Raw genomic sequence first — 24,335 nt, forward strand, 5'->3', positions numbered from 1 at the left:
CATTCAGCCAAGGAGCTTACAAAAAGGAGGAAGCAAGTGTTTAACTTCTTTTGCTCACTGAAATTGGCGAGGCTAAAAAAAAAGTGTAACATTGGTTGACTTCTTGAATTAGAATGGTGCAATCTAGCACTGATGCATACAGTGGTACCTCTGGATGCGAACGGGATCCGTTCCAGAGCCCCGTTCGCATCCTGAAGCGAACGCAAGAACAAGAATTAAATTGGAAAATGTGACATTTAAGATTAGATATAAGGGTTGAAATGTGAATTGGGATATAAATTTGTAATACAAAGCAATAATTTGGGGAAAATAGGGACACAGCTAGGAAGAAGAGTCAACTTTTTGGAAAAATGTATTAAATTTGATGTAATTTGGTACTGATTGGTTAAAATTTGGAAGACTAATAAAAACTATTTGGCAAATATATAAATACATAAATACTTGCAATTACAAAAAACTCAACCACAAAATCCAGGGTGGGATTGTTTGTGCTACTTGGTTGGAGAACTGCATTGCAAAATTCAGAAAACTGGAATTTGAAGGAAGGCTGTGTTTTTGTTCTCATATAATTTCAGAAATTGTGGATTAGGTAGACTCACCTTGAAATGTGAACTGGGTTGAATTTCTCCTCCATCCTTATTGGAGAATGCAAACAACTGGAGAGATTTGTAAAGTGAAAGGAAGGACTCTCACAAACACTTCTTGACCATTTTGGAAGGTGGGAAAGTACAACAAATGTCTTGCATCCACCCAACCCATGAGAATTTCTCCCCCCCCCCCAAAATTCTCCCCCTTTCCTGATTTTGGAATTCAATTTCTTTTGTCATAAAATTGGTGGAGAATGTTCGAAGCGCAGGAGAAGATTTTGGCACAGCACAGCACTGCATCAGGTGATTTCCTCTATCCAAAGTTGAAAGGCAGAACGAATGATACAAATTTCTACAATCTGTAGGAAACTCTACTTTAAATCAATGGTTTATTGTGCAGAGAACGTATGCTAGTCTTAGCCGACTTACAACACAATCCTATGCATGTTTACTCAGATGTAAGTTCTATTGCGTGCAGCGGGCCTTTCTCCTAGGTAAACATGATTAGGATTGTAGCTTTAAGAAGGTCTTCCATTGGTGGCTGTTATATGTGCATCTGATTTGTCACTGATGAACCATACCAGGTAAACAAAGTACAGTCATACCTCATGTTACGTTTGCTTCAGGTTGAGCATTTTCAGATTGCGTCCCGTGGCGACCCGGAAGTACTGGAATGGGTTACTTCCGGGTTTCGCAGCTCACGCATGCGCAGATGCGCAAAATGACATCACATGCATGTGCAGAAGCAGCAAATCGCGACCCACGCACATACAGCCACGGGTTGCATTCTGGTCATGTTGCAAACGGGCCTCCAGAACGGATCCCGTTCGCAACCAGAGGTACCACTGTAATACATTTAGACCATTTCATGACCTAAGAAAAATACTGCTGCTGCTGAACATCCTTCTCTATTTTGACAAAGCATTGGACACAGCATTAACACTAACCACCTGGTCACTCCCCCTCTGATTGGGCTTGCAGTTGGGTGCTTAAATGGTAAGACTAGCATCTTCCAGGATCATGTTCCAAGGACACAACATTTTAAAGGATTTTATCAATGGTGTCATACTACAGTAGCTGAATGGCAGTTCACACCAATTATATAGCACATATAAAGTTCAAAAGGTAACGTGGGTGCCGAAATGGCAAGACTGACCAGAAAGCTCAGGAACCAAGAAGACCAAAACTTTAATAAGGAATGGGAAATTTTTTATAATTTATCTTGGAGACCATTGTAAACAGATGAAAACATTAGCAGGATTGCAACAACACTTGCAATGTAACGGGTATCATGGAGATAAAGAAGTTATAAAAAAATATGGAGTACTGGAAAAGATGAAGTAGAAAAGATTTAATAACAGAACCCATGGAGGGGAAGGTGAGAAGTCCAGAGATTCAGAGGAATCTCTTAATTGTGGATATGTGTTGTGTTATTTTTATAATTTTATACATGTAAAATCAAATAAAAATTATTTCAGAAACAAAACAAACCCACACACACAAATGGTAACGTGGGGGGCGCTGTGGTCTAAACCACTGAGCCTCTTGGGCTTGCTAATCAGGTCAGTGGTTCAAATCCGTGCGACGGGGTGAGATCCAGTTGCTCTGTCCCAGCTTCTACCAACCTAGCAGTTTGAAAGCATACCTGTGCAAGTAGATAAATAGGTACTGCTGTGGCAGGAAAGTAAACAGTGTTTCCATGTGCTCTGGTTTCCGTCACGGTGGTTTGTTGCGCCAGAAGCAGTTTAGTCATACTGGCCACATGACCCAGAAAGCTGTCGGTGGACAAATGTCGGCTCCCTCAGCCTGAAAAGCGAGATGAGTGCCGCACCCCAGTCGCCTTTGACTGGACTTAACCGTTCAAGGCTCCTTTACCTTTACCTTTCAATGCACATGCATCTTACCCATGCAGAAGCTCCAATGACAGCTGTCATTGAGGTAAGTGTTAATCAGATTTGTGGGAGCACTGTATGTACAGTAGAGCTTTGATACCCAACTAGAGGAATGGAATAACCTGTGTGCTCTATTTGCTTTAAACTAATCTATTCCATCGGTATTTGTGACAGGGTAGGAAGGTGATTTCAGAAAGTCTTTTGAGAATTTTGTTAAGCAAGTTTGAAACATTTTCATTTTAGACCTAATCATGTAAAATTAGAAACAGGGATGGTCACGAGGAAACCGAAGAACACATTTGTTGATTGCTATCTTATGAAAACAAGTGAACAGTTTCAAAAACAACAACTGGAAAAGGATATGAATGTACCAAAATCTTAATAGATATTTTTCTAATAGGGTTGAAAGGAGTTAAAATGTATAGGGCAGGAGTGGCACTGAATCGGAAAATTGCCTTTCCTCTATTCAATACTATAAAAGTCTGGAAGAAAGAAGAAAAGGTGAGCGCAACTTAAAGTCATACACTTCTACAATCATCTTTCATTATTAATTTCCCCCAGTGATTAAAAAAACCAGTCACTGTGAACACATCCTTTCCTGTCAAATGCTGTATTGTTATAACTTACCTGATAAGCAGGACATTATTTACTATGTAAGAGTATTCGTTGCCCTTCGCAGATGCATTTTCCTCTTCATATTGTTGTTTGCTGTTCTACTCAGACGCCTTTCAGTAGAAAAGTTAATAGCTGGCTCACATTTTACAATGCATTTTGAAGCACCTCTTGCCTTGTGCGTGAAGGCCATCTCTGAGAACCTTCTATTGGGGAGGGTCTTAGGATGTTGCTGAACTGCACCTATGCAGCCCTCTCCCTACACTTCCTCAGAGATTAACCTGAGAGGTACCCAAGCCATTTGGTATTCTGGACAAACTTGAAGACAACAAGTATTTTCCCTCCCATGTACACGAGTATACTGATGTTTCAGTCTTTGGAGGGTTGCATAGGTTTCACTCTTTTACTCCTCGGAAGAAGAGCAGAAACAGCCTCCATTAAGTGTTTGTGCTCTTTTAAAGGGTGGGCAGAAACAGCCGCCATTAACTCTTTGTACTCAAGTGCTCAAATGAATTGGGAAAGGGCTCTTTTTGCTATAGTATTTATTACTTTTTAAGCAACCACCCCAGTTTATCAAAATCCCAAAGCTTTAATCAACTGAATGCTCCAGTCACTATAAACTTTGCCCTCCAAGAACCATATTATTTGACTGCTTATGGTGGCAGTTTGGCGCAGATCTGAACTGCCCATTTTGCATGCTGCTCCTTAACAAAACATAGCTTTAAGAAATCAACCACAACAACTCCAGGGGAATTATTGGATGTAACAGGGAGCAGATATATCAGAAGCCTGAAGTGCCTTTTTTTTTGCACTCTTCATTTGATAACTAAAACTATGTGATGTCTGCTGCCTCCCTGGTGCCAGGGCAGGGATATTCGGAGGATACCATAGCACAATGCTTTGCAATATAACAGACACGACAGTTGGTGATTCACCATGCAAAGTGCCAGGACAAGCAGCCTCTGGGCATACTTAGAGTGCCTTGCTAGAGTTGCCTGCATGGTACAAGGAAAGGAAGCCTCTGAATGTACACAGAGGGTTGTGTTCACTGTTAGTCATACTCAGGGTAGACTCATTCAAATAAAAATGGTTCAGAACCATTAATTTCAATGGCTCTACAATGAGTAGTCAATAGTGGGATACAACCTAAAGTGGCTGGCCCCCATGAGAAATGTAGTCACCAAGTCACCTGCATGGCACAAGAGAAGGAAGCCTCTGGGCATGAACTCAGCACAGTAAAACTAACTGAGCATTAGTTTGTTATGAGCAGACTTCTGGTACATCAATAAATTTGCAGGATTTTTAAATTATTTTTTTTAAGGCATGATGTGGGCATCAAAAGGGGGGGGGGAGCAAAGAAACTAATGTGCCCTAGCCCCAACCTCTGTGTGTAAATCTGGCAATGATTTAACAGCTGCTCATGCTGTCTACAGAGCATGCAGGTATGGACGCTTGCAAAGCAATGTCTACAAAAGTGCTTTTAAGAAACCCCAAACTGCAGCACTTCAAAGGCTGGTGTGTGCATACACAGCCTGAGGAAGCATCATTTGAGTCAAATGCAATATTGCATATCAACATGAGAAGCCATATGCACCTTCATCGTAATAATAACATGAACATATCTTGCTGAGTTGGGAATTTCCCTTTCCAATTTCAAAGAGGAGAAACAGGTATGCAGGATAAACAAGCCCATCACCCCCTCTAAAAAGTTTTGCTTCTTTCCAACCGGTAGAATTTGTTTCCTCTGCGAAAATGTCCTTGGACGATTTAACAACAGTAATTAGCAATGGAATAACTAACTCAGGAGAATACCTTGCCACAGCTGTTGTTCCTGTGTACATGCAACCAGCAAAGGGGAGGAAATTCATAACTAACCAAAGGAACAAATGTGTCTTATACTCACTAGGGGTTTTAGATGGCAGTCCTTCCCAGTCCTATCTTGAGATGCCTAGGACCAAATCTGGGATCTTATGTTAGCACAGTTAGTATTCTACCACTGAACAATTACCCATTGCCAAGTTTATTGTATTGGTTTCCCTAACTTGTACAGTTTGACTATTTCAAAACAAGTGTCATTTCCCCCTAGGATGTCCTTAAAATGTCATGAGAGAATAAGTGCCATGTGCAAGCCAGCATTCCACAGATCAGGTGTGGCCCCCATAACTAGCTGCTTTGTATGTGCATGCACAGAACACCCTTAACATTATTCCATTTTTTCACAAGGAATCTTTTTGATTGTTGTGATTTGACCATAGCATCTGACCAAGCTGCCTTTTGTTTCAGTGAGCATATTCTTCTTCATTTCAGTTAGACAAGGTACCCAGGGAAGGAGCATGATGTGAACCTCACAAGAGGTACTACACCTCTCCTAACATCCCACCCTCCACCCCACACTCAGCTTTCACCTGTGGCTCCTAGAAGCTGTCAACATGTGACAGAGGCCACATCCCAAGAAACAGCTTCAACAGGCTGACTAAACCAGGTGAGGACGGCTGATGGGTCTCAAAACCTCAGTGAGTTGGGGATTTCTCCTGCATGTGAATACAGGCTCCAGCGGATTGAGCAGACAAGACTAACAATGGGTCCAATGGTCAAGAAGGTGGTTTCTGCATGTGCTGCAGAGGAAAATGAGGGGCTGATGGGGCTTGTCAATCTGAGAAGGTAGCCCATCTAGGAGAAGGAAAACTCTGACCCTAAACTTCCACTGCCTTGCAGGATATCTTTGGGAGAAGAGAAGGCTAAGGAGTAAAACCTACACAAATCTGGAGCAGAGTCCATATGAGGGTTTGATTAGCTGCTTGTGCGTGAAAACGTGCTCCCTCAGAGTTTGTGCGCCCCCACAAACCTCCGTGTGTGACGGAGCTCCTCAGACATGTCTGCTCTAGTCACTAGTAGAGTCCGACAGTGGCTGTCTGCGGAAGCGTTTCCAGCAAAGAAGTTCCTTAACGGAAACGCGTCTCCTGGACTCACGGCGTGACAGTTTCCTGCGAGGTATGGGTCTCCCTATGGGAGACTCCGATACCTCCCCACTGTTCTCGCTGGAAGCCTCCCTGAGCCCTCCCTCCTGCTCGCATTCCCTCAGAGACCCACTCCTCCCCCTGCTGGTCCCTGCTTCAGCAGTTGAGTCTCTTTCATCCTGCCTGAGTCCCTCCACCACCTGATGCTCTGATGGCAGTTCCCTGACATCCACCTCCCCTCCAGGGCCCCCCTCACCCCCTCCCAATTCCTCCCCCCTGGGAGGTGAAGGGCTAAAACCCCGAAACGAATCTTCCTCATCTTCTGACGTCTCGAACAATTCTCTCCATCGATCGTCGTCCTGGCCAGCTGAATCCTCCTCCTCTTCAGAATCTGGGAACCCCTCCAACTCCTCTTCCTCGTCGGTGGTGGCAAAGTATTCCCTTCGGAACCTCGCTACAGGCTGAGGTTTACGTGGGAACCTCTGATGAAAAGTCTCTATTAAAACCTCGTCATTGACATCCTCTGCCCTAACCCAGGTGTTTTCCGACTCCGGTTCCCCTTCCCACATTACCAAATACTCTACTTGATCTCCCTTCCACCTGGAATCGAGGATCTCCGCTACATGGTAGCTGTGTTCCTTCTCCTCCATTGCTGGTCCCCTAGTGACCCTCCCCTCACTGTCTCCTCTATACGGTGACAGCAACGACCTGTGAAAAACTGGGTGCAGCTTCATGTGGTTCGGTAACCGGAGCCTGAAAGCCACTGGATTGACCTGCTGTATGACTTCAAACGGACCCAGCCTTTTGGGTCTTAATTTCTTACAACCTCCTTTGAATGGCAACCCTTGGGTTGACAGCCACACCTGGTCCCCCACCCTGATGCTTTCACCTTCCCTTCTGTTTTTGTCTGCTTGCCTCTTATATTCCTCCTTAGCCCTGTTTAAGTTGAGTTGGAGCTGGCGATGGATCGCTTCCATTTCTTCCACGAACTGTTCTGCAGCTGGAACGCTCCAGTTCTCCCCCTCCCCCCCTGGGAAGGCTCTGGGATGGCACCCGTGATTAGCCAAAAAGGGGCTCATCCCCGTGGACACGTTCTCTGCATTGTTGTAGGCAAATTCTGCCAACGCCAGCTTCTCCACCCAATCATTCTCTCTGTCATTAACATAACACCTCAAATATTGTTGGAGAACCCCATTTGCTCTTTCCGCCTGCCCGTTGGTTTCAGGATGACGGGCCGTCGAGAAATTAACCTCTACATGCAGTAAGCTCATGAGCTTCCTCCAGAACCTGGAAGTAAATTGTTTCCCTCGGTCTGAAACCACCCTCAAGGGGGCGCCATGCAACCTAAACACATTCTCTACAAACAATTTGGCGGTTTCTTCTGCTGTAACCGCATGTGAGCAGGCTATGAAGTGGGCCATTTTAGTTAACAGGTCTACTACAACCATGATGGCTGTTTTCCCTCTAGACCTTGGCAGATCAGTCATGAAATCTATTGCCACTGCTTCCCACGGTCTCTCAGGTGTGGGCAGTGGTTCTAATAAACCAGCCGGCGCCTGCCTCTCCCCCTTGGCTCTTTGGCATTGTTCACACCCTCTCACATACTCCCGCACATCTTCCCTGACCTTGGGCCACCAAAATTCCCTGGTAACCAGCCACATGGTTTTGTGTTGCCCAAAGTGCCCTGCTGTGGGGCTATCGTGCAGCTGCTTGAGTACTTTCTCCCTCAATTCCCCTTCAGGTATATATAACGCTCCCTTATAATACAATGCCCCATTTCTCTCCTCAAAACCACCGGGTTTGTCTTCCTCCCCTCTGAGATCCCTGAGTTTCCCCTGGGCGTATGCATCCTGCACCGTACCCTCTACCAATTCCCTTTGCCCCACCAAAGTCGCCCCACACACCCAGCGGTCCTCTGGAATGATATGGGTTTCTTCGGGTGCTCCCTCCCCCTCCAAATATTCAGGCTTGCGTGAGAGAGCGTCCGCCCTAACATTCTCTGGGCCTGGCACATAACAAATCTCAAAGTTAAATTTGGAGAACTCTTGGGCCCATCTCAACTGCCTTTGGTTGAGCACTCGCGCCGTTCTCCAGTACTCTAGATTTTTATGGTCCGTGCACACTTGCACTTTATGTTGTGCACCAACTAGCAGATGCCTCCATCTCCGGAACGCCTCATGAATAGCAAGCAGTTCTCGGTCGTACACCGTGTAGTTCCTCTCGGATTTGTTCAGCTTCCGCGAGAAGAAGGCACACGGACGCCACTCCGACTCCTCCTTCCCCGGCTGCAGAAGAAGCACCGCCCCTATGGCTCTGTCAGATGCGTCTGTTTCAACCCTTAGCTTCTTTCGTAAATCCACAGGCAGAAGTTGTTCTTCAGAGGCGAAGGCCCTTTTCAGTTCCTCAAACGCTCGCCCCGCCTCCGCTGTCCATACAAACTTCTTCTTACTGCTGAGACAGTCAGTGATGGGCGCCGTCAGATGGGCGAAGTTGCGGATGAACTTACGATAAAAGTTTCCAAACCCTAGGAACCTCTGCACATCCTTCTTGGTTTTGGGTGTTTTCCATTCCAGCACTGCCTGTACCTTGCCGGGATCCATGGCCAATCCCTTGTCTGACAGGCGGTACCCCAGGAATTCCACCTCCTTGGTATGGAACCGACACTTCTCCAGTTTGACCCACAGCCTGTTGGCTTGCAGTCTGCTCAACACTTCTCTGACGTCTCTCACATGTTGCTCCTCATTCTCAGAATACACCAACACATCATCTAGAAAGGCAACGCAATTCTTGTAGAGCAAAGGGCCCAGCACGTGGTTCATAAAAGATTGAAAACACGCGGAGCCTGCTTGTAATCCAAATGGCATAACGAGGTATTCAAACGCCCCCAAAGGGGTAAACATGGTGGTTTTCCATTCATCCCCTTTCCTTATGCGTATCAGGTTGTACGCCCCCCTTAGATCCAGCTTTGTGAAAATCTTTCCCTTCCTCACCATGGTCAAAATATCATCAATTCTGGGCATAGGGAACGCCACCGGTTCAGTCACTGCATTCAGCCGCCTAAAATCACATACAAGTCTCGGCTTGTCTGCATTTTTTTTGTCCACAAAGAACACTGGGCTCCCCCCTGCTGCTTTGGACTCTCTGATGAAGCCTCTCTTCAGGTTCTTGTCAATGAACCCTCGCAACTCCTGCATTTCCCTGTCTGACATGGCATACAACTTGCCCACGGGAAGCTGTGCTCCAGGGAGTAAATTGATCTGACAATCAAAGGGTCTATGAGGTGGTAGTTGGTCAGCTTCCTTCTCGCTGAACACGTCGCTGAGATCTGCATACTGTGGTGGTACCTTCACCTTCCCCATTACTTCAGTCCCTGCTAGGGTGGCTTGGGCCCCTACTGAACCCTTCTCCCCTTTGCAGTGTTCTAGGCAATGTGCTGAACCAAAGGACACCACTCTTTGATGCCAGCCAACCAGCGGATCATGTAGAGCTAGCCAGCTCATTCCCAAAATAATGGGAGCGCCTCCCAGGGTGGCCACATTAAACGCTATCAGTTCTGTGTGCCTTGCCACCCTCATTATCATTGGGACAGTCTGCAAGCGGACTCCTCCTCCCAACAACTCCCTGCCATCAATCGTGGTCACCTGCAGGGGGTTGCTTAAAGGGATGGTCTGTATCTGGTGTTCAGCAGCAAACTCCTTGCTCATAAAATTGCAGGAGCTGCCTGAGTCCAATAGCGCCTTTATTTTTAGGGGGTGCCCATTCTGCAGCTCTAGCGACACTTCAATCACCAGAGCAGGTCGAGGAGCTTCTGGCACGGGCACTTTCACTGCTCTTTGGCCTGGCTGCAGTGCCCCAATTGTGGCAACCAGGCGTTGGCTTTTACCTGCTCCGCTCCCCCTTCTTCTCCCCCCTCAACAGCTCCCACCATCCCTTGCCATTCCTTCCTCTGGGGGCAGACTCTGGCAAAGTGGCCTGGCTGTTGGCAGAGATAGCATTTCCGGGGGCCCTTTCCCTCCTTCTTAGCTCCCTCGCTGGTTTTTGAAAATGCGCGCGCGCGCGCTGTTCCGATTTCCATCGGCTCTGCCGGCGGGAAAGCTGGCTCAGGAATGTCTGGAATGCGGAACTCCTTCCAACGTTCCCCTCTCCCTTCCCGCCTCTCCAAGGCTCTTGCCTCCTGCCGCGCTCCTATGGTCAGCGCAGATTTGGTCAGCTGATCCATAGACTCCGCCCTGGGGCTCCGTGCCAGCTCGTCTTTCACCCCCGAAGAAAGACCTTCTTCAAATAGCATTTGAACGGGTGCCGCCGATAAATCCCAACTCAGTCTGTGAATCAGCATGGTAAACTCAGTCCAATATTCACGGACAGATCGCCTCCCCTGCTTACAAGCCATTAGCTGTCTGCGCACCACCCCTTCCTCAATATCGCTGGAAAACATGATATCCATTGCACGAAAGAACTTCATTGTGTCCTTTAGTATGTCATTGTGCGTTGCCATTAGGGGTCGCACCCAGTCTCTAGCCCCTTTCTCAAGATGCCCAATTACAAAAGCAACTCGCGATTCCTCATCAGGGAACTCATCGAACTGCACATTAAGGGCATATTGCATCTCTGTCCTAAAAGCATGGTAGTCCTTGGGGTCCCCCCCAAATTTCTGCACCAATCCTGGTACCTTTCTGGGGAATTGAGTGGCTCTCCCCTTCTTGTCTGCATCCTGAGCCCTTCTCTCCTCCAGCCTCGCCGTCTGCAGGGCCAGTTGAACCTCCAACGCTCGGTATCTATCTTCCAAGCTTGGACCAGCTCCAGCCCCTGCTCCTCCGGTTCCGGTTGGTTCGCTCATGATGCCTTCTCTTGCACAGGCAGCGTACAAAGACTGTCGGACTGCTATGAGGGTTTGATTAGCTGCTTGTGCGTGAAAACGTGCTCCCTCAGAGTTTGTGCGCCCCCACAAACCTCCGTGTGTGACGGAGCTCCTCAGACATGTCTGCTCTAGTCACTAGTAGAGTCCGACAGTGGCTGTCTGCGGAAGCGTTTCCAGCAAAGAAGTTCCTTAACGGAAACGCGTCTCCTGGACTCACGGCGTGACAGTTTCCTGCGAGGTATGGGTCTCCCTATGGGAGACTCCGATACCTCCCCACTGTTCTCGCTGGAAGCCTCCCTGAGCCCTCCCTCCTGCTCGCATTCCCTCAGAGACCCACTCCTCCCCCTGCTGGTCCCTGCTTCAGCAGTTGAGTCTCTTTCATCCTGCCTGAGTCCCTCCACCACCTGATGCTCTGATGGCAGTTCCCTGACAGTCCATAAGGCAGTTGGACAGTGCCTTGTACACCTCCTTCTGGCAACTCCTGCAGGAGCCAAGCTGGAGCCTAAAGTACTGCTCTGCTTTCCTTTGGACCACATCCATGAGACTAAAAGAGAGGTCCTGCCATCTGGGTAGCCCAGGACCTCCATACACACTGCCCAGTCTATGATGTATGTTTTTTTTAAAAAAACTGCTGTTTTTATTTATTTATTTAGATAGATGATAGAGATAGATAGATAGATAGATAGATAGATAGATAGATAGATAGAGATAGAGATATTAGATAGATAGCTGTCAACTTTCCCCTTTTTTAAAGCGAAATTCCCTTATTCCGAATAGGATTCCTCACAAGAAAAGGGAAAAGATGACAGCTATGGATAGATGTAGAATAATTGTTGTCAACAAACAATTCAACCACCCAGCTAATCAATGGTCTCAGAAAATATGAGAAGCTAATAACCAGTCATTTGGTCTATGGAACAGTGTGTGTGTGTGTGTGTGTGTGTGTGTGTGTGTGTGATGTGATCACTGTTGTCTCCCGCCAGCTTTTTGCTAGATAATTTTCCAGCAGAGTTGAAATACGAATAGTTTTCGGTGTACAGATTGAGAGCAAATGGTTAACATCCTTGCAGTGCAATCAGTTGTCCTTACCCAGAAATGCTGGTTTTCAAACCTGATAGATCACGAGTAACAGAGATCCCAGAAAGACACATGGGGAAATTGTAGGCTGTGTGCCTGACTGCAAGGAAATGGAAAAGGAAAGGGAAAGGGACAGTGTAAAATGCTTGATATGAAACACTCACTTTTTGGTTAAGATAAAATGGGTCCAGGTCTTCCAAGGGAGTAGCCACCATGCCAGGAGGTATGTCTCCATAAATAAATGGCAGTGATTTTCCAGCCTCCAAGTCACTACTGGGCTTTGGGCCATTTTCGTCGTCGTCTTTACGGTCTTGTTTGGACTGCTTAGCCTTCTCTGCAGCAATGCGTTGCTCAATAGCTGCAAGAGACTCTCTAGTGAAGTAGTGGAAGCTGTCAGGTCCTGGTGGTACAAGCACTGGCTGCTCCATCTTTTCATCCTGCTCATTTTAATTACCATTTATTCTCCTGCATAAGGAAGTACTGCATAAGGAAATGGGCAGGGAAGGAAGGAAGGAAGGAAGGAAAATATGAAGAACAGAAATTATTAAGCAGGGAAGGAACACTTCCTCCACCAACTCTTTCTGAAGCAAACAAACGACAGTACTACGTTGTTAAAAAGAACTTTTAAAAGAACGAGCCCTTGGATTTCCAAGACACAATCCATCAACCCGCCTTGCTGCTGTGCTTCCCTTCAGTGAGATTTGCCTGTGGTTCAGAACAGTATCTGTTTTTCCTCCGGCAGGACTTCCAGACCATTAATTATTATTTATTTATTACCCTTTGTTAAATTGATATACTGCCCTATATACCCGCAGGTCTCAGGGCGGTTCACAGGAAAACATCAGAATATAAAAACCACAAAATACGGAGTCAAAATACAACAAAACCAACCCAATAACCCAATTCCGATGGGTGGCATAACCAATCGAAATCGATCGGATGAAGCTTTTCCCGGCATGCAGATCTAATGACGGGGGAACTGTGAATTTCTGCTTGTTGCGGAGCTGTCAAAAGACACAGGGACCTGACCATAGGGTTCTCATATAATCCCACTGGAATGAATGGAGATTGCCCCGCAGCAATGCACAATAGTTTGGTGTCCTAAAAATAGCTTATTGATATGCCAGCTACTTGAGACAAAGCGCTGAGCCGTTCTAAAAGCTATTTGATCTTTTTTTATAAAAAAAACCACACACACAAAAAACTCCAAGCAAACTGAAGTGTTATTGGAGGGCACAGCGTTCCACTTCAAACAATATTTTATTAATTACAAAAAATAAGAATGCTACCCTGCTACAGAATCCTAGTGGGAACACATTGGTTAATTAACAAAAGGGTCTAATTCAGTGACTCGATTTCTGCTGGGTTGATCCTGTGAAGATATTTTCAGAATCAGGTCAGAGCAAAAGCCAGCCTTGCATTCTCCTCTGCAAAATGCAGGCAGAAAAAAAATATAGCAGATAGTTGGGGTTGGGATTGGGGGTTGGGGATGGAGACACCACGTTTCCACTACAGTATGTGGCTCTTACAGAGTACTCCTGAGAGCACACATGCTTGTTATAGTTGGAAACTGCAGCATATGCTCTTAATTCCTTTTAATGGATTTGATATTTTGGAAATATGCTTAAGAGCGGAAAGAGATGAAACAGTGTCACAAATATACCGTATGCAGCCAAAAATCAGCATGGCAACAGAGGGAGGTTGGGTGGGGGGGAAACACCAAGTGCTGAGGAAAACTGCTTATGGTGCACCTTTTATGCTGCTGAGAGATTTTTCTTTCCTTCTTTATGGTTTTTGCAGGCTGGGTTTTCAAATGTGAATTTGGACAGAGAAGAGCACTTCCTCCCCACCCCCACCTCCTCCGAGAGACTAGAGCGTCTGCAATCTCCACCCATTGGCAGGATGCCTTGAAGAAGGCCTGCTCGTTAGTGCCAGACCTAATACACTCGGGCAAAAGAGGGAGATGAAGAACAGCAGAGGAGTGCAAAAGGAAAAGAGGGAGGTGGAAGGTATGAGCAGAGCAGAGAAGTGATGCTGGATCAGAAGGGTGGAAGCGTGTGCTGATTCATTTTAAAGGAATGGGGAAGGATCAGAGAGAGAGACAGGGATATCTATGGAAAGGGGAAAGGAGGGAAGAGAGAAAAGAGGAGATGAAGAAAGGACAGGAAAGAGGGAGTGAGAAGAGAAAAGGTAACAACTACCTTCGATTGCATAAGAGAAAGGGAAAAAAAAGAAATTGTTGGAACGTTCAATGAAGAAGACATAGAACTTCCAAGCAGAAAGACCAGTGAGATATTAGAATGATTTAGGGGGGAAAGGGGGTGTCGAAAACTGTCTTTTGGTTGTGACCATTTTGTTTGAAATCAAATTGCGAAAAGGAAGGAAGGAAGGAAGGAAGATCTTCAGGGAAACCACTGAAATCTTTGTTTTATTGCAAGTGTTGGGGGGAAAAGGTTGGGTTTTGTTGTTTTTGTTTTTTGCTTAATGGCAAAAGGAAAATCCCTACACTGCAAAACAAAAAACAACAAAAACAGCTAATGGATCCTTAATGCACACGCAAAGTAAATAAAGCCTGAATTTCAAAGGTCTCCTTTGACCATGTCTGTTAAGTAGATGAATCCCAATATACTTCAGGTTTAACATCTGAATTGACATTAAAGGACTATATAAGGATGGTTCACTTAAAACAGCAATTCCAACTTTTCTAGATGGATTATAAGCCAGATGGAATCAGTAAGCATTATATATTACAAGACTACCTGAATTTTCACATGGAGACGGTAATAGTATAATTGCTTTAGGAGTTCTGCAGTGTCCCAGTTACATTTATCAATCATTTCAGAAACTAATACAAATGCATACTTTTTTTTTGGGGGGGGGAATATGGACTTGTAATAGAACAGAAACGGCACTACAATTGGCCAAATGATCAGCAGTATTGGTTGAAAAAAATCAAACTACGGTACATGTGAGCATCATTAAAAAGAATTCAGTTTCCTTCTATACTCACAAGCACAAACTGACAATAGGACGGAATTGGTTGCCCTAAAACTCTTAACACGGATTTTAATTTTAATTTTTTTTTTTAAGTAACAAGGCATGCCTTAAAATTTGGAACCTTTGTTAGTGATGATACAAGGTTCCTGGCAGCCATTGGTGCATGAAAGTATGGGTCAGCACTCTTGGTTGGCTGTGACCATTGTTTCAAGAAGTGGCCTTATAGGAAGCACTTTGCTTCTTCTGTTCATACTACAGCATCAGAGAATGGTGCAAAAGGGAGGTATAGAAGGAAGGGAGAGAGGAGGAAGCATGATGTTGCAGATGTTCAAAGTCCTGGAACAGAGAATCCGGCCTCATTCGCACACAATTGTGCTTGTGTTACAAGTGCCAACACTAAGACTGGGGAGTGGGAGTTTACACACAGCACACTACAGAGGGTGGAGTGGGGTGGGTACCCCTATTTGATGCAGGTCATAGGCTCCCAAGTTGGGTTTACCCTTAGATGCACTTGCAGAAGGAGGGCTGGAGTGGAATAATGTGGCTTACCCAATGCCTATGAATAACTGTTCACATGTAGAGTAGACCCAATAAAAGTTGTGGCCTATTTTACTCCCAAACTATATGCTGCTGTCTTGTCTGGCTAGTTACTCTGGGGACTGGAGGGTCATGGGGTCTTGGCATTTAATGGAGAATCTGGCCTCATTTGCCCATGTTGTGTCTGTGTGAAAAGTGACAACACACTACAGACGGTGAGCTCTCTTGACCTAGAAGATAACATTATTTCCCCTGCTGACTGAGCTAAACTTAGATAGGATATTATTATTATTATTATTATTATTATTATTATTATTATTATTATTATTATTATAAGTAACCCCACCACAGCTGCTATCAGCCCCAGGAAGAAAGCTTCCTTTGCTGGTAAGGGCAGTTTCCTTTCAGGGGTAAAAAGCAGATTTGCTGGTGGGTGGAAATTTTCATCAGGACTGTGGTCAATGAGTAAGAGTGCTGTCATACCAGTACTGATTATCTTCTTTCATCCTCCACACAGCTGTTATTTACAAGGAACAGCCTAGGCAAACTCAACACAGTCACACATTTAATGTCACATTTAGCATGGCCCTCTGTATTAGCTTGGTAGTTTTTCATGCCTGTGTAACTGTACAAACTACTATGTACACTAATGGTATCACTTAAATACTAAATGCAGAGAGGATCAGTTCACCTAAACAAGCATTACTTCTTTTATTCATTCAGTTGTATCCTTGGAAATATGGTCATGTGAACACACACACACACGTATAGGAGTAATAGAGTAGACCCTGGCTGCATCTACACAGCTATAAAAAACACTCTGAAAATGCTCTGGGGAAAAACGATTTTAAAGCTAACAATGGAAAATTTAATAGAGTTCCTATTTCAGCTCCACATCACCATCTGGTGTCAGAACACATTTATAACGTTTTATTTTTACTAATGTAGCTGAGTCCCCTATGAAATAGATTTACGTCCACTGATCTCAGTGGGTCTAATTCTGAGCATGGCTTGGATATTGCCTGCATGTTGTAGAAATGCAAGAAAAGGACCCGATTTAAATATCACAACTACCGTATTTTTCGCCCCATAGGATGCTCCGTCCCATAGGACGCACCTAGTTTTTTGGGGGGAAAATAAAGGAAAAAAATTTTTCCTTTATTTCCCCCCCAAAAGCAGGTTGGGGAAACAGAACCAGGTCGAGGAACAGCGGGATGGCGGCGCTGCGCCTCCCTGCTGTCCCCCGAGCTTGTGGGGCTGGCCGATGTCTGCCCCGCGCGAGGGGCGCTCTGCATCAGGGCGCCCCCCTGCGGGGCCTGCAGGCTGCTATCCGCAGCGTGGGGAGCCTTGCTGGGAACTCTCGCTCTCCAAGCTTCAGCAAAAGCCTGCATTCGCCCCATAGGACGCACCCAGATTTCCCCTTCATTTTTGGAGGGGAAAAAGTGTGTCCTATAGGGCGAAAAATACGGTAGATTTTCTCTTTGCACGTAATAACGAGGGAAAGCACATTTATCGTGTATTGTCTCAGAAATACCGAACTCATCATAGCTTCTACTCAACATTTCTTATATGCTTAATTCTGCCTCCAATAAACTGCAATGAAATGCTCCACATCACTGTTCCCTCGCCTCACTTCCAGCAATTAACACATAACATTGTTGGTGTCAAGAGTAATGATCATCACAACAAGGTACCCAGTCTCTCTAAAACCTGAGCTACAGTTGGCATCTAAACAGTTATTACCTGCCAAGTACAGTCCTCTTCCTTACAACTAGGACATACGGTGTGCACCAGTGATGACCCTAGAGCCTGAGAATTACTGGCAGAGATCACCCTTTTGTGAAAAAGCTGCCTGCACTCTGTTATGGCCAACGAACCCAAAATATGTTATGTTTATTATGGGTACTAAAAAAGATACCCTTTGACCATTTAGGGTTTTTTTTTGTTTTGGTTTTTTTTTGCAGGCAATAATTTCATTTATTATTGTTTATTTAAAGCATCTTTAACCCAGCTGGAAAGGCTCCCAAAGCAGCTTATATAAAAATCAGAAAGAAAGAAGGCAGCCCTTGCCTGCTCAGAATCTGAAAGACGGAACGCAAAATGAAAAGGGAATCAGGTGGGAAGAAGAAAAGAAACCCATTTCAGAAACCAGTTCTTAAAATTCCAAAGTTTTTAGAACGACCAGCTTGAAAAGAAACAATTCGAGAAGAAAAGCCAAAGGGAGCTGTGCCTTCAGCAGAGCCAATGAGATGTTTCCTGCTTGTCTTCTCTCCCCCTGCTGTAGCCTGATGGAATACCTGCTGCCCAAAGTTGCAGATCTGAAAGTATTTGGCTGTTAAGAATCACCTTTAAAGTAGGACTTAGTTTAAAGAAACAATGCCCGGCAAATTTAGCATAGGATGCCAGCTTCAAGGCTGATGTATTTTCCTTCCTTTGTCAGGTGTGTGTCAGAGGAACAAAGCCTTCCTTGATTCACCCATGATATGCCCTTTTCTGCCTGCTTCCATCAACAACAGTGGAGGGATAGATCTCTGGGGACAGACCACTTCCTTCACCCATGAAGAGGGAGGTCTGCAATAACCTATGGTGCCTGGAATACCTTCCCAGGGACTGTAGGATTGCACCCTAAATGATGTTCCCTAACAACATGTATCTGAAACCATGACAGTATACATAACAATATTACATTACTAAAATACAATTTTCTCTCTCTCTTTATCTATGAAAAGGGTGTTGTTTTTCTGCCTCACGCACTCAGTTCCTCTTGCAGTCTGAAGCTGATCACCAAGGATGTATTTGGGCAACAGAAATCTGTTACAGTAAGCAGTCCTTATTCTATATCCTTCTGTTTGCCCTTGCCCTATGTTATATATTATGGTTTTCGCTTTTGGCTAAAAGTTGATAAATCAGGGCAAACAGAAAGCAAACACAAGCTGCTCTTTCGAAAAGCTATCAAAATAAACAGGGAAGAGTGCTAATATCATTTAATTAGGTAGAGGTTTTGCCCCGGGTGCTCATAAAGGTTCTATATCTGGGTGGTTTAACATTCTGCCATTCTATAATTATTATATTTTGTGTGTGTTTTTTTCTTCTTGTTTTCTGAGTCACTTTGGAATTGAAGAGCAGGACAGAAGTGAATTAAATCTTCCTATATACATAAAAATGTAAGGTTGCAAACTGAGAGGGAAATGGCAGTTTGAACAACAGCAAAGGTTTGAGTAAATACCTTCATACATTGGAACATTTGTGGGCTCCGAATCCTTTATCTCTCACACATGAGGCAGCTGAGGAATGGAAGAGGGAGAAGTTTGAGTACAGTGAGAAGGGAGAAACACTGAAAGGAAAAAAGTGGCTGGTTTGAATAGCAGACGTTTAATAATAATAATAATAATAAATTTTATTTATATCCCGCCCTCCCCAGCCACAGCCGGGCTCAGGGCGGCTAACAACAATCAAATAATAATCACACAATCTAAAAATATTTCATTATAAAAATTAATTAAATCAAATTGATGGCAACCAATTAAGCAGAATTATGTGCAGGTTGCCAGAGGAGGGAGTCAGGCTGCGCCCTGACCAAAGGCCTGGCGGAACAACTCTGTCTTGCAGGCCCTGCGGAAAGATGTCAGGTCCCGCAGGGCCCTAGTCTCTTTTGACAGAGCATTCCACCAGGTTGGAGCTGCAGCCGAGAAGGCCCTGGCTCTAATTGAGGCCAGCCTAACCTCTCTGAGGCCTGGGACCTTGAGGATGTTATTATTTGCAGACCGTAGGTTTCTCTGTGGGGCATACCAGGAGAGGCGGTCCCGTAGGTACGAGGGTCCTAGGCCGTATAGGGCTTTAAAGGTTAAAACCAGCACCTTAAACCTGATCCTGTACTCCACCGGGAGCCAGTGCAGCTGGTATAATACCGGATGAATGTGGTCTCGCAGCGAAGACCCCATAAGGAGTCTCGCCGCGGCATTCTGCACCCGCTGGAGTTTCTGGGTCAGTCTCAAGGGCAGCCCCACGTAGAGCGAGTTACAATAATCCAGTCTGGAGGTGACCGTCGCATGGATCACCGTGGCTAGGTCAGGACGAGAGAGATAAGGGGCCAACTGCTTAGCTTGGCGGAGATGAAAAAATGCCGCCTTTGTTATAGCTGTAATCTGCGACTCCATAGAAAGGGAGGTATCGAAGATTACACCCGAACTCTTAACGGCCAGTGCTGGCACTAATTGCACCCCCGCAAGAGATGGGAGTTGCCCCCTCGATCCCATATTGTCCCGCCCCAGCCAGAGGACCTCTGTCTTCGAAGGATTTAACTTCAACCGGCTCCCACGTAACCATCCAGCCACAGCTTCCAGACATCTGGTCAGTGTGTCTGGGGCCGAGTCAGGATGGCCATCCATCAACAGATAGAGTTGGGTGTCATCAGCATACTGATGGCAACCCAGCCCAAAACTCCGGACAAGCTGGGCGAGGGGGCGCATAAAGATGTTAAAAAGCATCGGGGAGAGAATTGCACCCTGAGGCACTCCACACACCAAGGAGTGGCGTGATGACAATTCCCCCCCAAGCGCCACCCTCTGTCCCCGACCAGAGAGAAACGAGCGCAGCCATTGAAGGACTGTGCCCTGGATCCCCACGTCGGCAAGGCGGTGGTCCAGGAGTTCGTGATCGACCATGTCAAAGGCTGCTGACAGATCTAGAAGAATCAGCAGCCCTGACCCGCCTCGATCCAGCTGCCTGCGGAGATCATCTGTTAGGGCGACCAGAGCCGTCTCGGTCCCATGACCAGCGCGGAAGCCGGACTGGAATGGGTCCAGAGCAGATGTTTCATCCCGAAACCTACCAAGCTGTTCAGCAACCGCTCTCTCAATCACCTTACCCAGGAATGGAAGATTCGAGACCGGGCGGTAATTGGATAGATCTGAGGGATCTAATGATGTTTTCTTTAAGAGCGGACGCACCACCGCCTCCTTCAGTTCCCCTGGGAATATCCCGGTGCCAAGGGACAAATTGATGATATCCCCCAGGGGGCCCCGCACCTCGTCTGGACACGCTCTAATCAGCCATGACGGGCACGGGTCAAGAGGACAGGTGGTGGGCTTTCCAGCTTGGAGGAATCCGTCCACATCGGCTGGAGATATCCGGTCAAAGTGGTCCAATACTGGACCCGAGGACAGTCGAGGGGCCTCCAGTTCCTTTATTGTATCCAAATTGGCAGGGAGGTCATGGCGGAGCAACAGGACCTTCTCCGCAAAAAAGCTCGCAAATGCCTCACAGCTGTGTGTCAGATTGTTATTTAAATTTGGCTGTCCTTCAAGGGACGTTAAAGACCGAATTATACTAAATAATTGCGCCGGGCGAGAGCTAGCGGATGCAATGGAGGCCGAGAAGTAAGACTTCTTAGCAGCCTTCACTGCCATCTCATAGGTTTTCATAAAAACCCTATAAGATGTTCTTGAGGCTCCGTCACGGGCACCCCGCCATACTCGCTCTAGCCGTCTGAGGTCTCGCTTCATTTTCCGAAGCTCCTCGGTAAACCAGGGAGCCCGGTTTCTGCGGGGTCGCAGAGGGCGCTTAGGTGCGATCTCATCGATGGCTGCCAGGAGCTGGGTATTCCAGCCCTCAACAAGCTCAGTCAATGAGTCGCCAGGGGGAGCAAGGTCCCGCAAGGCTTGACGGAATCTATCCGGGTCCATCAGCCTCCGCGGGCGAGCCCAAATCGGCTCGCCACCTAAGCAGGGTGGGGGTGGAAAGTCAATCCTGGCTTTCAGAGCGTAGTGATCAGACCATGGCACCTTCATCGAAGGAGACATGATCACATCTATACCGGCGCCAAAGATCAAATCCAGCGTGTGGCCTGCTTGATGTGTGGGGCCCGAAACAAACTGGGAGAGCCCTAGTGTCGCCATGGAAGACACCAGGTCCAGAGCCTGTGAGGAGGGAGTGGCATCAGCGTGGAAGTTGAAGTCTCCCAATACCAATAGGTTAGGGAACTCCAAGGCCCAGCCGGCCACCGCCTCCAGCAGGCCTGACAGGGTGGCTGCTGGTGCGCTAGGTGGCCGGTACACCAGCCAGACAGCTAAGCTCTCCTCGGAGCCCCACACTAGGCCAACACATTCAATGCCGGGGATCGATGGCGATGGTTTGAGTAAAGTGGAGGTGGAGAAACACTGAGAGGAAAATGGCATTTTCAAACTGTTATTGTTTGAGGTCTGAGTAAAGCAGTGATGGAATGACACAGAGAGAAATGGTGGTTTTAAATAATAGCAGAAGGTTGAATAAAGCAGGGGTGGAGAAAAAGTGGCGATTTAAAACAATGGCAGAGGTTTGAGTAGAGTCCAAGGGGCAGTTTAAAACAGGGTTCGAGTACAACGAGAAGGAAGTTGGAAAAGGCTTTCAATGTTAGCTTTCTGAGTGTTAGCTTCTGCATTGTACTATCTCTGCTATTTCTCACTGTTGTTGTTGTTTTTTAAAAAAACAGTGCTCCTCCACCTCTGCTTTCCTCAAATCTCTGCTGTTGTTCAAAACCACATTTTCACCTCAGTGTTGCTCCACTTAGGTTTTACTCAAATTTCTGCCATTGTTAAGTACAGTGGGGAAATGGCTGTTTGAAACTTCTCCCTATTCCATTCATCAAAAGCTTCATGTGAGAAATACACAGGATGCAGAGCCCTCAAATATTCTATAGTACCTTCCCACGGGATGCGGGTGGCGCTGTGGGTTAAACCACATAGCCTAGGACTTGCCAATCAGAACGTTGGTGGTTCGAATCCCTGTGATGGGGTGAGCTCCCGTTGCTCTGTCCCTGCTCCTGCCAACCTAGCACTTCGAAAGCACGAAGTGCAAGTAGATAAATAGGTACTGCTCCGGCAGGAAGGTAAACGGTGTTTCCGTGCACTGCTCTGGTTCGCCAGAAGTGGCTTAGTCATGCTGGCCACATGACCCGGAAGCTGTACGCCGGCTCCCTCGGCCAATAAAGTGAGATGAGCGCCGCAACCCCAGAGTCGGTCACGACTGGACCTAATGGTCAGGGGTCACTTTACCTTTACCTTCCCAGAATGTATTTCACTCCTGGTACCATGTGTTGTCTTCAACAGAAGTTACAGATTCAACGTTGTTTAGAAACTGCATGGGTGTTTGCTTGTGACTAAAATATATGTACAACATTTATCAGTTGAGCATGACATTCTCTAATTGAGCAAGCTAACTGACAGGCTTGCTCTTAAGAGGCTATTTGTCTTAAAGATACAGCAACATACATCAGCATGGTGTGTTTGTGTGTGCAAAGGGGGCTGCAGAATGGGAAAGAGGCAGCAGCATGGAAATAGGGGTGGCCTGTGTGCAAAGGAGAGTTGGGAAAAGGAGAAAGGGGGAGGTAGTAAAAAAGACAGGGAGGTGATAATGGTGTGAGCATGCAAAGGGGGCTGGCAACAGGAAATAGAAGAGGTGGAAATGGGGGAGGATCTTTCTGCAAGGGAGAGTTGAGAAAAGTAAGGCGGGGGATGGAGGGGAAAAAGGGAGTGAATGTGAAAAGGGGATGGCAAAAAAAGGAGGAAGTAGGGGGTTTCGTAAAGGGTTTGAGGTTGAAGGCAGGGGCCTGAATGGATCTGAAGCATGAAAAGGGTGCTTAGTAGTTGAAATGTGTGGGAGGAGTAGGCTGCAGGATCTGGTCCTGGGGGTGGTTGGTGTGCAAGGGGGCATTGCACAAAAGGAAGGGAGAGGAGACATAGGCATTGGGGTGAAGGTGGAAACAGGAGTGCAAAGTGCCTTCAGAAATGAGGTGTGTGTGTGTGTGTGTGTGTGTGTGTGAAAAACAAGCTTAGTAGTTGCATGGGATGGGAAGGGGAATTAATGTGGGAGGAATGGTAGGGGTGGTGGTGAACAGAGTGAGCTGGGGCACATCGCTTAGTAAATTCATAAAATGAAACAAAGGGACTTTTAAAAAATTGCATTCACCATTATACTCACCTCATCGGTTCCTACACCAAAACAATGGAAAACAGAATCTATTTATTTAAATGTGCACCTCACCCTGTCCTGAGAACACGCAGTGATGTATTTCAAAACTTAGCTAAAAATTGCGTTGGTGGTATAGTGGTGAGCATAGCTGCCTTCCAAAACTTAGCTAAAACCGTATTTCCATATAGATCGTAAGTAGCAAATGCCACCTGTGCGTTTCCTAATCTGCCACTTAGGGAGCACACGTTGAAAGTTAGAAGCCCAACTGCCTGCAACTTTTCTTTTGTGAGTTCTGCCACCCCTGCTGCACCTGGAGTGCAGCCAACATTCATTCCCACCCCCTCATTATCTCTACTTCATTTGGTGCCAGGATACCATGCATTACTCACTGTAGTTAGAAGACTTCCAATGCCTGCCTGCCATCACTTCTCATCTCCTCATGTGCTGCTCCGCTGCCCACATGCTGCTGCCCAACGGTGGCCCATCTAATTTTGCCACCTGAGGCTAAATGTGAAGGTGCTGCCCCCCCAGCCCCTGCTGAAACCTTGCTTACCGGAGTTACATGGCTGAGATTTCTGGGTTATGGCAAGATTTTGTGGGATCTCCTGTAAGATCTCACTGGAATCTGGAGGCCATCAAAACCACTGCTTCTCTGGGGGTGAAGGGATGTGCTCACCCACAGAGGCACCCCTTGTAGTCCACCGCCTGAGGGGGCTGCCTCAGACTGCCTCACGAACAGGCCGCCTCTGCTGCTGCCCATTTCACCCTTGTGCCCACACACTTCTGCTAACCACCCCTGTGTGAGAGAAAGACCGCTTCTTCCTGCTTCGGTGGAGAAAGAAGAGCCTTGATACACAAAACTGCAGCCTGC

General features: G+C 46.4%; 1 protein-coding gene across 4 annotated transcripts in view; it reads right to left on the reverse strand.

Moving 5' to 3' along the window:
• Positions 1–24,335, reverse strand: part of LOC308585946 (sodium channel protein type 1 subunit alpha) — a 115,055-nt gene that overhangs the window by 44,316 nt on the left and 46,404 nt on the right. For all 4 annotated transcript variants that reach the window (XM_081192064.1, XM_081192063.1, XM_081192066.1 and 1 more), the window contains exons 2-3: positions 12,148–12,463; positions 2,841–2,961 (exon numbers count right to left, since the gene is read on the reverse strand). In XM_081192064.1, coding sequence (XP_081048190.1) covers positions 2,841–2,961; positions 12,148–12,411 — 385 coding nt within the window. In that variant the 5' untranslated portion in view covers positions 12,412–12,463. The remainder of the gene's footprint in view (positions 1–2,840; positions 2,962–12,147; positions 12,464–24,335) is intronic.

This window comes from Podarcis bocagei (assembly GCF_964188305.1).
Source record: "Podarcis bocagei genome assembly, chromosome: 1".
In the NCBI taxonomy this organism is placed as follows: Eukaryota; Metazoa; Chordata; class Lepidosauria; order Squamata; family Lacertidae; genus Podarcis; species Podarcis bocagei.